A 14,074-nucleotide genomic window follows, 5' to 3' on the forward strand; every position below is an offset into this window, starting at 1 on the left:
TTTATATTTTTTTAATTAATTTCATCATAAAAAACCCCCCATTATTTATCTTTTCATAATCATAATTCAACTAGTTATTTCATTGACGAGACAACCTAGGTTACGCTTTACTGCAAAATCTATTTTTATTAATTTTGGTGCTATTCGATAGTAGTGTCAAAATTTTGGCACCATTGTCGGGGAGCCAACGGTGTTAACTTTTTAAATTTGGTTGTTAATTTTTTTTCTTTTTTCATTTTTTTCTCTTTTTTTGAATTTTCTAGAATTTTTAGGGCGCTATTTTCATTTTTTTTTTCAAATTTTAGGTTATTTTTCATTCTTTCCCAAATTTAATTTTTTTGATTTTTTTCTTTACTTTTTTTAGGTAGTTTCTTTTTTTTTTTTATTTTAGTGAGGATAGGGTTAAATTTATCATACACTTAAATGGACTTTATGTTTCCTTTTATTTTCCTTTAGTTTGAGTGATTCTATTTTGGTTGTAGAGATGGCTTGGAATGGTTATCATCTTAATACTGATTTTTCTCCCTCCATGCTTTATCATGATACTTATAGTTTTGAAAGGAAAATTGATGAGTTGATATATATTGTTAAACAAATGCTTGCTGAATAGGCAATGGCACAACCACTTCAATTGGCCCCTTACCATCCTCACTATTATCCCTTTGGCAGTTCCCCGACATATAATAAGCAATGGTCATACTACCATCTGCACCATCACTTCCACACCTATCCTTACGAAAGTTCCCCAGCTTTTGTCCAACAATACCCTTATATGCAGGCTAATATTTGATTGAGACTACACAGCCTCTAAAACCTGTAAGCCAACCCATCCCAACACTTGAGGAGTCTAGTGAGGGAAGTAGTTTCAAAGTTATGAAGAAGCAGATATTAGAGAATAAGAAGCAATTTCAGAATCCTCAACAGAGCATCAACAATTTCAACACAAATATCCTGATAATCAGAAAATAGTAGACCAAATATATTCCCCACTAAAACAAGCACAGGAAGACTCTTCATTTGATAATGATATAAATGAGGACATTATTGTTGAATTTCCTAACAATGATAAGTCTAAAATCACTAAATTGTGTCTAGTGGTATTGATGAATTAGGTGCACGCAAGAGTGGCGCTGAGATTAATATATCCCCTCTTGATTCTATTAACCCTTCTTGGTTTAAAGAATTTATTGAATATGTTAGTAATCTTACACTACCTGATATTATTGTTTTTGATGGCATGATATATTTATATTTGATGATGCTTGTGATAACATTGATTTAGAGTGCCCTGAGACAATTGAGTCCAAGAATGTTGAGCCATGCATTGATTGTGTTAATATTGATGAATGTTTACATTGTTCTTCCTTTATTATCTGCTTCTAGTATTGAGCCTGCAACTGTTAGTAGAACTGAATTTTCTAATTGTTTGGGAGATTATAAGATAGAGAAATTACCTATAATTGATAACAAATGTGAGGGTGACTATGAGATTAAAGCGGATATAGGTAGTAAAAGTTCTAAAGAGGATGATATGCTTAAAGAGCACATGTTATCTTGCATTAATGATGTTCTTTGTAAGGAAAGTCAATATGATTATCTTTCATTCATGAATGAGCAACGTGATGAGACTTGGGATGATTTAATTACTGAGTTGCCTAATGTAGTGAATTATGAAAACATTATGCATTGTACATCTGATAGCTCACATAATTGTGCTACTTGTGTTGAAATAGATGAACTTATAAACTCTGATGATTTGTTAGATCCTCTTATTTGCATTAACTCTATAAGTGTGATGATCCACTTGATATATTGATTTACTAAGGCTATTAGTTCATCTATTTGTATTAAGCCTTCTGATTATGATAATGCTTATGCGATCGTGCATTTAGTTGGTCACCTAAATAACATTGATTTTGTGATTCCTATGGCCTTTTGTGATGATATTGATAATACTAAGAGTAATGGGATTATTAATTATATTATGCATTCTGACTCTAAGAGTACTTGTGTGGAAGATTTTGTTGTTTTTGTTGAGTTTCATGAGCAGGTACCTATAATTAGAAAAAGTCCTTCTACTACATTAAGGCCATCTTCAATGGAAATATTATCATGCAATCTTCAACCAGATAAAAGAAAAGTGCTGATGGCTCTTTTTGCAAAAGTTTTGACTCTTACTGATGAGAGTCTACTCAATTTTATTGGTTGTTTTATATATAGAGGGCTTGGCTCATCATTTTTTATACATTTTGGATCCTCTGCCAATTGATCCAAAACCACCACCTAGAGGAGCTTTTGATGAGCTTAGAGAGAAAAATGTTTTGAACAAGCATATATTCTCCATCATAGATGAGACTTTCAACTTTAAAAGCTTACGGAGATTTAAATTATCTGGTCGTCTATTCTCCTTTCACATTTACCTTGCATTTTATATTCTATTACTGGTTTGACTGGATTATTTTAAATTGAGTTACATTGAGGATGATGCAAGATTTAAGTGTAGGGGAAGGGATTTGTCTTTATTTCGAAAAGTATTTTTTTAAAAAAAAGTTGGTGTTTTCTTGTTTTTTTTAATACTTTTAGTGTCTTTTTTTGTGTGTGTGAAGTTACAAGTTTAAGACAATTTAGTTTGGATGCATTTGAGCATGATAAGTAATTGATCTTATATTTGGAATTCAAGTTAAGTGTGCAATGAGTTTGGTTTCAATGGATTAATGTGATAGTTTTTAGCTTATGAGGATTTGGGCCTAATATTATTCTCTTCTTGTGTATATTCTCCTATCACTACTCTTACTCTAGAACTTGTCTTGATGCTTAGTTGAGACTATAATTGCATATACTTTGCATGAAGATGATTTAGGTAGGTATCTTTTCTTTTAATCTACTTAGCCAAATAGCGATCTATGCAATTTATCCCTTGTTAGCCCCTTTGAGCCTAGATATTTTCTTTAAAATTTTATCCAATTGAAAACATAACCTATAAAAAATTTTTCCTTCATTTTTCTCACCCTACTTTAAGTAATGAAAAGTATATCATAATATTTGTTAGAATGAAAGAATATGCTTGAAAGGAGATTTGTGTTTTTTGAAAAAAAAGAGAGGGAGCAAAAGGCAAAGAAAGAAAGAAAAAAAAAGGAAGGAAGGAAGGAAGAAGAAAAAAAGAAGAAGAAGAAAAGAAAGAGCATAAAAGAGCAGAAAAGCGAAAGAAAAAAATAGAAAAAATAAAAAGTGCATGCATGAAGTAAAGGAAATGAAACAAAAAAAAGATAGAGAAACAAACCCAAATCAATTTATTTTATTTCTTTCATTCTATATGTTTCGTTTCAAATATGCTTTTCATTATCCTAAAATTTATTAGCCTTCATTTTCCTATTTTTATACCATATCTTTACCTAAGCCCTATTACAACATAAAATAAAGTCCTATTGATTTTTGCATTACATATGACATAGATAGTGGAGACCCTAGATGATAAATAAGCCTATAGTAGTGAGGTTTTGATAGGGGAACGTGGTGAGTGAAACACTTACCTATATACATTGAGAGAGTTGTTGAGAGTTAAACACTTGATCTTTGTGAGGAGCCTTGTTTGATTTATTCTTACCAATGAAATTGCCATGATACTTGTTATCTTGAATATAAGAGAGATTGATTAGAGTGTTAAAGTGTTGAAGAGCTATGATTGCTTCTTTCTTTTGTTGCTTCCACATTTTTCCTTTCTTGAAATTTGAGATTTAAGTTTTGCCCAGGAGTGCAAAAGTCTAAGTGTGGGGGAATTGATAAATGATACTTTTATATATTTTTATCCTTTTAATTTAAACTTTTAAATATTTATTTGAGGCTAATGAGTTTAATTAGTTAATTAGATATTATTTGATTTTATTAGCCAATATTCAGTTTTAAATTTTTAACTAACTAAATCTTTAATTTTAAAATATAAATAATATCTTAATATTTTTGCACAGTGCTATTTAATTTTATTTTATTTGTGTGAGATTTTTAGATTCACTTAGAAGATATTGATAGAGAATATTTTGGATAAGAAAAATTTGGGCATGCTTGAAGATCAAATTAAGTTAAATCTTTAAAATTTTGTTTAAATTTACTTTAGGTGTTTTAGTGTAGTTTTTAATTAAAGTTATTCAGGATAATTTTATTATTTTAGTAAATTATTAGATTTTATTTTGTTTTGGAACAGATGTAGCACAGGAGGTGCATGACATTATATATATTATATATAAATAAAGAGAGGACTTGGACGATTTTGGACGGAGGCATCACGAAAAAAAAAAACAGCATAGCAGCACTTTTTCTTCAATTTTTTCGGATGGCTTGTCAATTTCTCATCTCATATTTCTTAATTTTTAGTTTCTATAGATAGTTAATTTTTTTAGTGTGATCAATCACAAATTATAATCCTAAATTTTAATCAGAGTCTTTGATATTCAAAGAAGATTTTATTTTAGCTTTATTTCAAGTTGTTCTTTTTTCGCTATCTTTGAATTTTATGCTTTAACTGTTATTGTTGATTAGGGTAGCTTTATTGCATAATTTTTGGGTTATAAATTTTATCTGAGGTTTTACTTGCTATAATCGATTGATATAGCATTGTAATTTGGCCTAACTTGGATAATTATCCATACTTTTTTTTTGGTGTGGCTAACATAAAACAGTTGTTAGGTTGTGGGTCAAAGGAGATTTCAATTAATCTATAACTTAATTTCTTGTTTAATTCTTGAATGCTAATTTGAGAAATATATAACAAAACTAGAATAATAAAGTTAAATAAAATTAATTTAATTTGTGGATGAGGAAGATTAAATTTAGGTGATTAGGTTGTGATTGATTGTGCTGCTTGTTCTTGATAATTTTCTCAGTTTAATTTTCTTTATTTATTTAATTTTAATTTAGATTTTTTTAATTAATTTTATCAAAAAAACCCCCCATTATTTACCTCTTCATAATCATAATTCAACTTGTTACTCCATTGACTCTTAGGAGACAACTTAGGTTATGCTTTACTATAAAATCTAGTTTTTATTAATTTTAGTGCTATTCAACAGCAGTGCCAATTGGGAAGTTACCTTCGACCATGTTTACAAGGAAGCTAATAAATATGCTGATTTTCTAACTCATCAAACATCTTACAAAGATTTGATATTTTTATTTTTGATTATCCGCTCCCTGATTTTATAAGTCTTATGACTTTATATATGACTAGATCTTAATCTTTTTATGTATGGTTTCTCTATGGCCTTGTATTCGAAAAAAATAATATTGACTTTAAGATATGTTCATGTATGTGTTAAAAACAAAAAGGGATGTGCATGTAGTTAGGATAAATTAGAAGGGATGTCATTGTATTTTACTCTTTTCTTTAAAATTAAATTATTAAATTGTTATATCAGTCACTATTTTTTCGCACGCGCTTAGCCGGAGGATAACCAATAAGACGAGATGAATGCAAGATAATAATAAAATATTTGTCAATTAAAATTTAGGATAAAACGTTACCATTATTCACCAATGTTCTAATAAACAATGAACACTATACTGAATAAATAGTAAGGTAACATCATTGGTTCACAGTTCACACCATCTTCCGACATCAAATGTCATTACATTGTTTTGAATGCACTGTACTAAGAGAAATTAAATGAGTTACGTATAATTAAATACTTGACAAATTTTTTTAAAAAATAAATTGAAAATATTAATTTAAATAATTATAAATTTAAAAATTTTAATTGTAGATAAAGTATATATAACTTTTATTTCTCATTTGTAACTATTGAAATCAATATTTATAACTTATTTTTAATTTTTTTATAGAATCTAACTTTTATTAATTCAATCATTTGGTTTTAACTGTCATTCTAAAACCTTTTTTTTTTCATCCCTTCTTATTTTATATTTATTGATTTCACTTATATAAGTTATAGTTAATTTATCATTTGATTGCTGTAAATTGTTTCATCTCTAAACCATCAGTAGAATAAACTCGTTTATTTATTGAAATATTTATTATTTTTGTTCTAAAATAAATAAAAATTTAGAATGAGAGAATAGTAATATTAGGAGAGAATCAGAAATTAAGATGAGAAATAATTTTCATTTTAGTGTATGGAATATAATTAAGCTACCTTCTATTTATATTTTATATGCACAGATGTAATTGACTAAATCAAATAAAATATATAAAATAATAATATCCAAATCAAAAATATTGGAGTAACAGAAATACATCAAATACTAAAAGATATGAACATCCACAAAATATTTTAAATATTCATAACACTTCCCATTATATATCCATAAATAAATATTATACCTCATTAAAACCTCACTAGAGAAAATTCAATGGAGCAAAATCCTAGTAAAGCAAAAAGATTACACAATATGTTCTTGACACTGCCTCTTTAAAAACCTTATCACAAAAAACTTAATAGAAAAAACATTGTTAAGAAAAAAAGAGTATTGCTGAAATATTTTTACAAAGAAAAGATATGTTTTTGAATAGTCATGTTCTTATAAACTAAGGAGTAATGTTCTTATAAACTAAGAAATTTTTATGAAAGATTATCTCAAGAATTATAATCACCAATGTAAGCTCCTGCTTACTAATTAATTCACTAACACTTGCCACTTATCGCACATCTTAGTATAATCACACCATAGTTCTCATTTGACAAGCATAATCATAAATTCATTTTTATTCAACTAACTAACCATGGCCCTCGTGGGCTTGTATTTAAAGAGTTAACCAATTTAATCTATCAAAAATACATAATCAAAATTAATTGTACTAATAATTTTAGTTAGCAATACACAAATACACACAATATAAATCCACTATACATATACATTAAGGCATTACAAGTAATTACTGATTGTGTGTTTTTGGTTTCCTTTTCTTTTGCACTCACGAAGCATCACCTGTAAAAACATTAATAATAGAGAGTGAAATAAATATCTCAGTAACCAAGAAATTTCTAACTTCTAACATATATTCAAACAGTATTTAAAATTATGTAAGCATAACAATTCCACACCTCAAACTTCAAAATTCATATGATACCACATAAACATACATACATGATCATCTACTACCTTGTTCAATTAATTTTTTTGCAAGACTATTTATTCCTTTTCAAGGATGCAAATTCAAAATTTCTTTGTGTATCAATGATGAGTCTCAAATTGATTATTAAGCATCACTAAATCAGTTGAAGAAAAACTCACATGGGTTTTTCTACAAAATCAGACTTTTCAAGCAACAAAATTCACCCTACATATTGCTGGCACCATCATAACCTTATCCAAGAATTCTTGATATGTTTAATCTATATTTACATAACAATCTCAAAGACAAAGTAGCAATCTTTATGATATGGAATGTACCAATAAAATGCTCAACAATTAATACTTCCTTTCTTATTAACATAACATAGAGCAAGGGCCACATGTTCCGTATTTAAACAATCACATGACTTATCAATAATAATAGCAAATGGTTCATCTCCAATGTCACCAATAATAGCATTAGTGATATCCAATGCAACAATAATAAATGATATACTTTTGAATTTTAGCAAATTTAGGAGAATTTTACATGACTACTTGATTAATTGATTCATAGTAATTAGCAAGAAACTTAAGAATTTCACGAAAGCTACCTTGATTGTTGGAGGTGCTTGGCTCATGACTAGGAAAGGCTAATCATTACTTTAACAAAAAGTGACACAATCTATTGATGTTATCAAGCGTCTTCGATACAAGTCTTGAACTTGCTCTAATTGCCTAACAATTACATCTTCAATATGTTGGTTTCGATTTATCAAATCCTGACATTTTTTTCAAGCAATGTTGCAAGCAGTTTTTGAACCTCTAACATAAGATGAAAGCTTTTATTTCTTATACCAATTTGTAAATTCCTATGTCATAAATACATCACCATCTTATTGCTTTCCAACATCGAGCCTACACATGTAACAATATAAGCAAAGTACTGCATCTTTTTCTACACTATTCCAACCAATTTTTAAATTCACTAAACTAAGCAAGACAAAATCTTCTTTTAGAATTTTCAAATTTTCTTTGTGGAAGATTATGTTAGGTAGATTGACATAGTACTCCCTGTAAATATGCTCTTCATACCTGTCCTTGGTCATTAGGATGATATGATAAAATTTAATTTTAATTCTTTTTCCTAGATCAAATTGCAAATCTTGCAACTCTATTCTAATTTGTTATTGTGGTTCAAGACTTGTTTGATGAAGATGGTTTTCTTGTTCATTTGGTGACAATTTTCTTTTAAAAAATCTCATAGTTTTCTATTCAAAATTTATACAATCTGCAACTACTTAGGGTGCGTTTGGTTTCCAGTTTGCCAAAAGTCAGTTTAATGAAAGTTCATTTGGCAAAAGTCAATTTGGTAAAAGTCAGTTGTTGTAATAAAATTTGTTTTTGGATACATTTTTTCAAAAGTCAGTTTGGCAAACTGAAAGTTGTTTGGATTAATAAAAATTTGTGCTTTTGAAATGTACTTTTTAATATGTAATGACCAAAAGGGACATTGATTTATGATAATTTATAATTTTTATTATACAAATATAATATATTAAAAATGTTTAAAAAATGTGAAACAAATTTAAAATAACATAAAATTTAAAATGTTAAATAATAAGAATAAAAATATAAAATTTAATTTTGGAAAAAAATTATGTAATAACTAGTTAAACATTCATTAATATTAAATAGTTATATGATTAATGGTTCGATCTATAATATACAATCTAATCTCTAATAGAATCTTGAACCCTATTCATTTCTCTATCAAAAGTTACACTTAAAATTGCACTTCGAATTGTTGATGAAAATGCATGCTTGTCATTATCATCATTAGTGTTAACCATATTTTCATCTTCAAAATGCCTAAAGTTAGAATCAGTTACAGATTTTCTTCTAATAAAATTATGTATAGCCATTGTTGCACCAACAATACAAACTTGCTGCACAAATGGATAGCTAGGCATGTGTCGTAAGATTGCGAATATGTTTTTTCAAACCCCGAAAGTCCTTTTAATTGTGGTTTTTAAGCTTGAATGATAATAATTAAAAACATCATTATTGTTTGCAAATCCAAATGAATGCTTGAAATCTAGGAGATGATATCTATGAGATCTATAAGGGCCTAAATATCCACGTGGCGTTGGATAGTCGACATCTAACAAATAATATTTACCTACCAATAAAAAAATAGAAATTGTAAGATCCCAAAAAATATTAAAAAAATTATTTTAAATTAGATAAATATGAAATATACCTTGGGGTGGATGTGGAAATTTCATGTCTGGCCTTATGAGTGCATAGTCAAACAAACGAGCATCATGAGCAGTCCCTTCCCATCTAGCCATGATATAAGTACATATCTCAATCACATGCGGCCATTATATTTTGTGTTGGAATACCTTTCATACCAATATATTTTCCTTGCTCTTCAATACTGACCACACACGGATATGTGTTCTATCAATTGATCCTATGGCATCTTTAAAGAATGGCCAATATCGCGGATCACCTAAAATTTCTGGATGAATATCTTGAAAAGTGCGATCTTCTGGTTGAATATATTCCTTTGCTAGCTTCTCACAAGCATGCAATACATTTCTAAAATGTCTTTGAATAGTCTCTGCTAAATGTTGAAATTGTTCTTATGCCATCCTATTCCCCACTCCATGTCCAACAATATTTAAGAACATACCGACCATTTCATAAATCCCTATTCTTTTGGTTGGACGTAGGCCATGTTGCACCAATTCATCACAAAGTTAAAGAAAAACATCTTTTTCCATACGAAACATGTCATAACAACGCTGAGAATGTCCTTGCAAAATTTCTTGCACCCATGCATGACTTGATTGTGAGCTAGTTCTACAAGGCTCTTTTAATAAAGTTGTTAAGTAATTAGATACTATTGTAATAATAGTCTCAACCTCATCATCTTCCGTATGTACAAGTAATTGTAATAAGTGAGACTGCGAACTTTCATCCATAAAAACTGCACAACATAATTTAACAACCATTACACCATTGTTCATGACTTAACATAAGAAACACATAAAACAAGAGTCAAATAACACATAGTCAGTTTCAAAACAAATTAACAACATAAACGACACTAGCTAAATTTAAAACATTAGAAGGCAAGCTAGGATTAATCTAATTTGCTTTTTTGCCCAAGCACTTCAAATAGGCCACTAATACTCTTCTGTTATCCTTAAGCCCAATATACATGTCCCTTGCGGTCTTATTTAGCAAGGCCACAGCACACTGTCCAAGAAATACCTCATCACAAGCAATCTCCTCGATTCCATAAAGTTCCTTTGCCACATCCACTACATTTTGATCAACTGATTTTGTTCCACCCTCTGTGGAATTAAGAATTGACTTTAATGTTGAAACCCTATCCTCTTGTGTGAACACTAATCGACTCACTGAATCAACCATCACCATTGCAAGATATTTTCCCTTCTTATTTTGACCACTTTCATCTCTCTTTTGCTTGCTCCCTGAATTAGTACCACCACTGTATGCATTATTCAAGTTAACCTGCCTAATTTCTGGGATACCACTAATGTTTCTTACATCATCACTGTCTTTTGATCCTTCAGTCAAATCCAATTGAGGCCTATGCACATCTTGCGGATCATCAGCCGTAGATGTCCACATGTACGTGCCTCGTGTAACACCCTCAAATTTACAAACCGATTTTTCGTAAATCATTAATTCAATAAATTATTTTTTTTCATTGAACCCTCATCATACCCTCATCATGGTAGAAAAATTTCTACCATGGTACATCCAAGACAATATACCACAGGTCTTAAAATATCTCAAAAAGCAATTAAAACCATGAGGGACAGACAGGATCCTCATGGCATGATATTCAAGTCAGATCATAAATCAAGAGGGACAGACATAATCCTCTTGGTCATATAAATACTTTTAATAAAAAGGATTAGAGTTTACATGCTTCTCAAAGAAGATATGTCCTAAGTTGGCACAAGATGCATTCTATAATCCAAAATAAGAGGCAACGTAAAAGATGGTGTCTCATACACCATAGTTACACCTTTAGTGCTTTCTCGGCCAGACTCTTTCTTGTAAAAATATTAACCACAAGGAATGAGACTTAAAAGTCCCAGTAACTAAAAATTAATATGTAATGATGCATGCGGATGTAACTAATCATGCGATTGCTAAGTGGGCACACAAAACATTTAACCGAACAATACTTTCAAACAAACCGAACAAGTATTTAATTTGCATGACTACGCCTTATATCTTCCTTTCGCCATGCTCGGACCCTAAATCACCCGGCCAAAGGTGAGTTGGACCAAGCGACACACCACTCATTGGGTCCAATGAGAGCTTACTACGTGGTAATAATTAACCGAACAGAAATTCCCATTAACACCATACATTAAAATACCCTGACAAGTCATGCATCATTCAAATATCCAAACAGGAATATATCCGAACAATAATATCTCATCATGATAAACAAAAATAAATTTTTTAACCCACTTGGCAATAATTTCAAACAAGTATATACAGTATTTATTTTTAATAATTTATAATTTTTCCAAACAATAAAAAAACACATAACCATTCACAAACACACCCATCACAACACATTAATAATGGTTACCTTGTGTCTTGAATAACAAGTTCCCCTTCACAACTCCTCTTTCACCACTATCTTTGTCAACACAATCTACATAGTTATTTCATAATACTATATATTAATTTTACATTAAAATACATAACTCTAATTTAAAGAGTTAGAAAGTCTTAGATCTATAAACCATATTAACACTAATTTAAGATTTATGCCTCATTTAACTTCTAAAATTTTTTTCTAAAATTCTCATACCCTAATAAACTATTTTTTTTATCCTCAAATCACTTCTCGTATCACAATTTCATCCTTCTATATTCTAAAAATTCGTCCAAAAATAAATTAAAAATTTTAAAATTATCCTGAAGCCTCAAATCACCTTTCTATAACCTCAAAAATACCTATTCATACTTAAATAAATATTTAATAATCATAAGTTTATCCCTACATCTCAGATTCCACATAAATTCAACCATATAGATCTAGATTTTAACTCAAAATTCTTAAACATGAGTTTCAACCTCAAAAAAAAATATTCTATAATATTTATTATATCCCTAAGAGTTTTAACCTATATTTTTAATCCATCATATCATCAGATTAACTATCATATAGAAAAATCCTAATCAGAATATTTACTCTATCCTACAAAATAATCATATCACTAGAAAGCTAATATTATTTAGAAAATAACTATAAAATTAATTTTATAATTAAATAAATTTTTAAATGCTAATCTAAACAGAAAAGTTAGAACATATCTGAAAAAAAGAAAATAATCCCCCCTTACAAGAAGACTCCGAGCAACGTGAGAGGAAGAGAGAAAAATAATATAAAAATGAGATTGTGGGTCTCAAAATTATATTAAAAAAAACTATAGGTATGAATTTAATTATTCAAACCTTTGGGTCATTACTTGCAATTTTCTTTAAATTGCATCTTGGGCCCTTAGTTGCAATTTTCACAATTGCATAAACTTTTCTTTTCTTCCTTCCTCTGCACGCTCTCGCTTTCTTTTATACATGAAGAATCCTTTCCTCATCCCACATCTAACCGACGTGGGACTTCTACACCCTCCTTTCTTTTTTTTTTACTTTCTTTTCTTTTTTTTTTTAAACTCACACACACATAATAATTTTTTTTTAAATCTTAAAATTATATCTTAACAAAATATTTCTTATATAATTTTAAACCTAAGTTTTTAATTCATAATTAAATTTCTAACCATATTATTATTTCTGAATAATCTCAAATAATATAAATTCCTATTATTATTATTTATTTATTTTTTTAAATAAAAACTGAAATTTCACAACAATTTTTTTATCTAAAAAAAATCAGGATGTTACACCTCGTGCTGCAACTGGCTAGAACAACTATGTCAATTCTTGCACATATGAAAGTGGTTATGTCTGAATTTCCTATACTCAAGATTCTCTTGCACATTTACAAGAATTGAGTTTAGTATATTTATAAAATAAAATATCAAATGTATAGCATGCTGCATATAATTGTATACCTTAATCTTTTGATTCCACCACTTCTCCGATATTGAAACAGTATTCTTTTCGGTATCCCATCCTAAACTGTTCTCTTTGTTCAACAGTTTGTCCCATATATTCCAATCTTTCCTCAAATTGTCCCATTTATTCTTCAATTGCTTCTTATCATAGCCTTTATAGCTCAAAGCATTGAACTGTTGCATTAGCGCCTCCCAACCTTCCTTTAATAAGGTAGAGCCTTTACGCTCATTTTTTTTAACTTGCTGGAGAGCTAATTTAATGAACAATTTGGTCTCTTTGGTAGTTCATAGTGCCTTCTCTTTACTCATTTTTACTATCAAAATATCATATTCTCAATAAAATGAAATTTAAGGAGTAAAAATCCATAATTGAGTTAGACTTAAAATATTAAAAATTTTACTATCCTTTTTTTATCAATGAAAAGTCAGTAATAATTGTATTTTTTATTTTTTTGGAAACAAAGAGAAAAAGATTATTCGACCATGGTTAATTAACCACTTGTTATCTTAGCCACGCATACTTGTTAAAAGAGGCTGTTATTCAAAAGCAGCCACAATCAGATGGCTTGACAATTTTTGGACTTACTTAAAAATTCAAATCATATGATTCAATAGTATGTATTAAAATAAGCAAGTTTGACTGAAAATTTGTAGTCTTTCTCATCCCTTCATCAGTTTTCGAAAAATGAATGAGCTCAAATTCCTATCAAAACAAAACTGAAGAAAAAAAAACAAAGCAAGATAAAACAATCAATAGATCAGTCACCAGAACATATTCCCAGAACACCATGTCATATTCCCAGAACATCAACATATCAACAGAACAATCACAAAATATAGTCATAAATAATGATCAATCTCATCCATCC

The 14,074-nt window shown here is 29.1% G+C and overlaps 1 protein-coding gene across 1 annotated transcript; it reads right to left on the reverse strand.

Annotated features, from left to right (window-relative positions):
- Window positions 1-10,221: 10,221 nt before the first annotated feature.
- LOC129313977 (uncharacterized) lies at window positions 10,222-13,388 on the reverse strand. The gene is made up of 2 exons (XM_054957361.1): window positions 13,203-13,388; window positions 10,222-10,752 (listed from the first exon to the last, which is right to left on the reverse strand). The coding sequence occupies exons 1-2, from the start codon at window positions 13,386-13,388 to the stop codon at window positions 10,222-10,224; spliced, it is 717 nt and encodes a 238-aa protein (XP_054813336.1).
- Window positions 13,389-14,074: the final 686 nt, after the last annotated feature.

Source organism: Prosopis cineraria, unplaced genomic scaffold (assembly GCF_029017545.1).
Source record: "Prosopis cineraria cultivar Desert tree isolate PC_DT_omini unplaced genomic scaffold, ASM2901754v1 PC6, whole genome shotgun sequence".
Classification (NCBI taxonomy): Eukaryota; Viridiplantae; Streptophyta; class Magnoliopsida; order Fabales; family Fabaceae; genus Prosopis; species Prosopis cineraria.

Excerpts from the sequence above, each read along its gene's own strand:
- LOC129313977 (XM_054957361.1), bottom strand. The coding sequence starts at position 13,388 with ATGCAACAGTTCAATGCTTTGAGCTATAAAGGCTATGATAAGAAGCAA. Across the intron at positions 10,753-13,202 it reads GGTGGAATCAAAAGATTAAG|GGTGTTACACGAGGCACGTA; the intron begins GTATACAATTAT and ends TGTAAATTTGAG.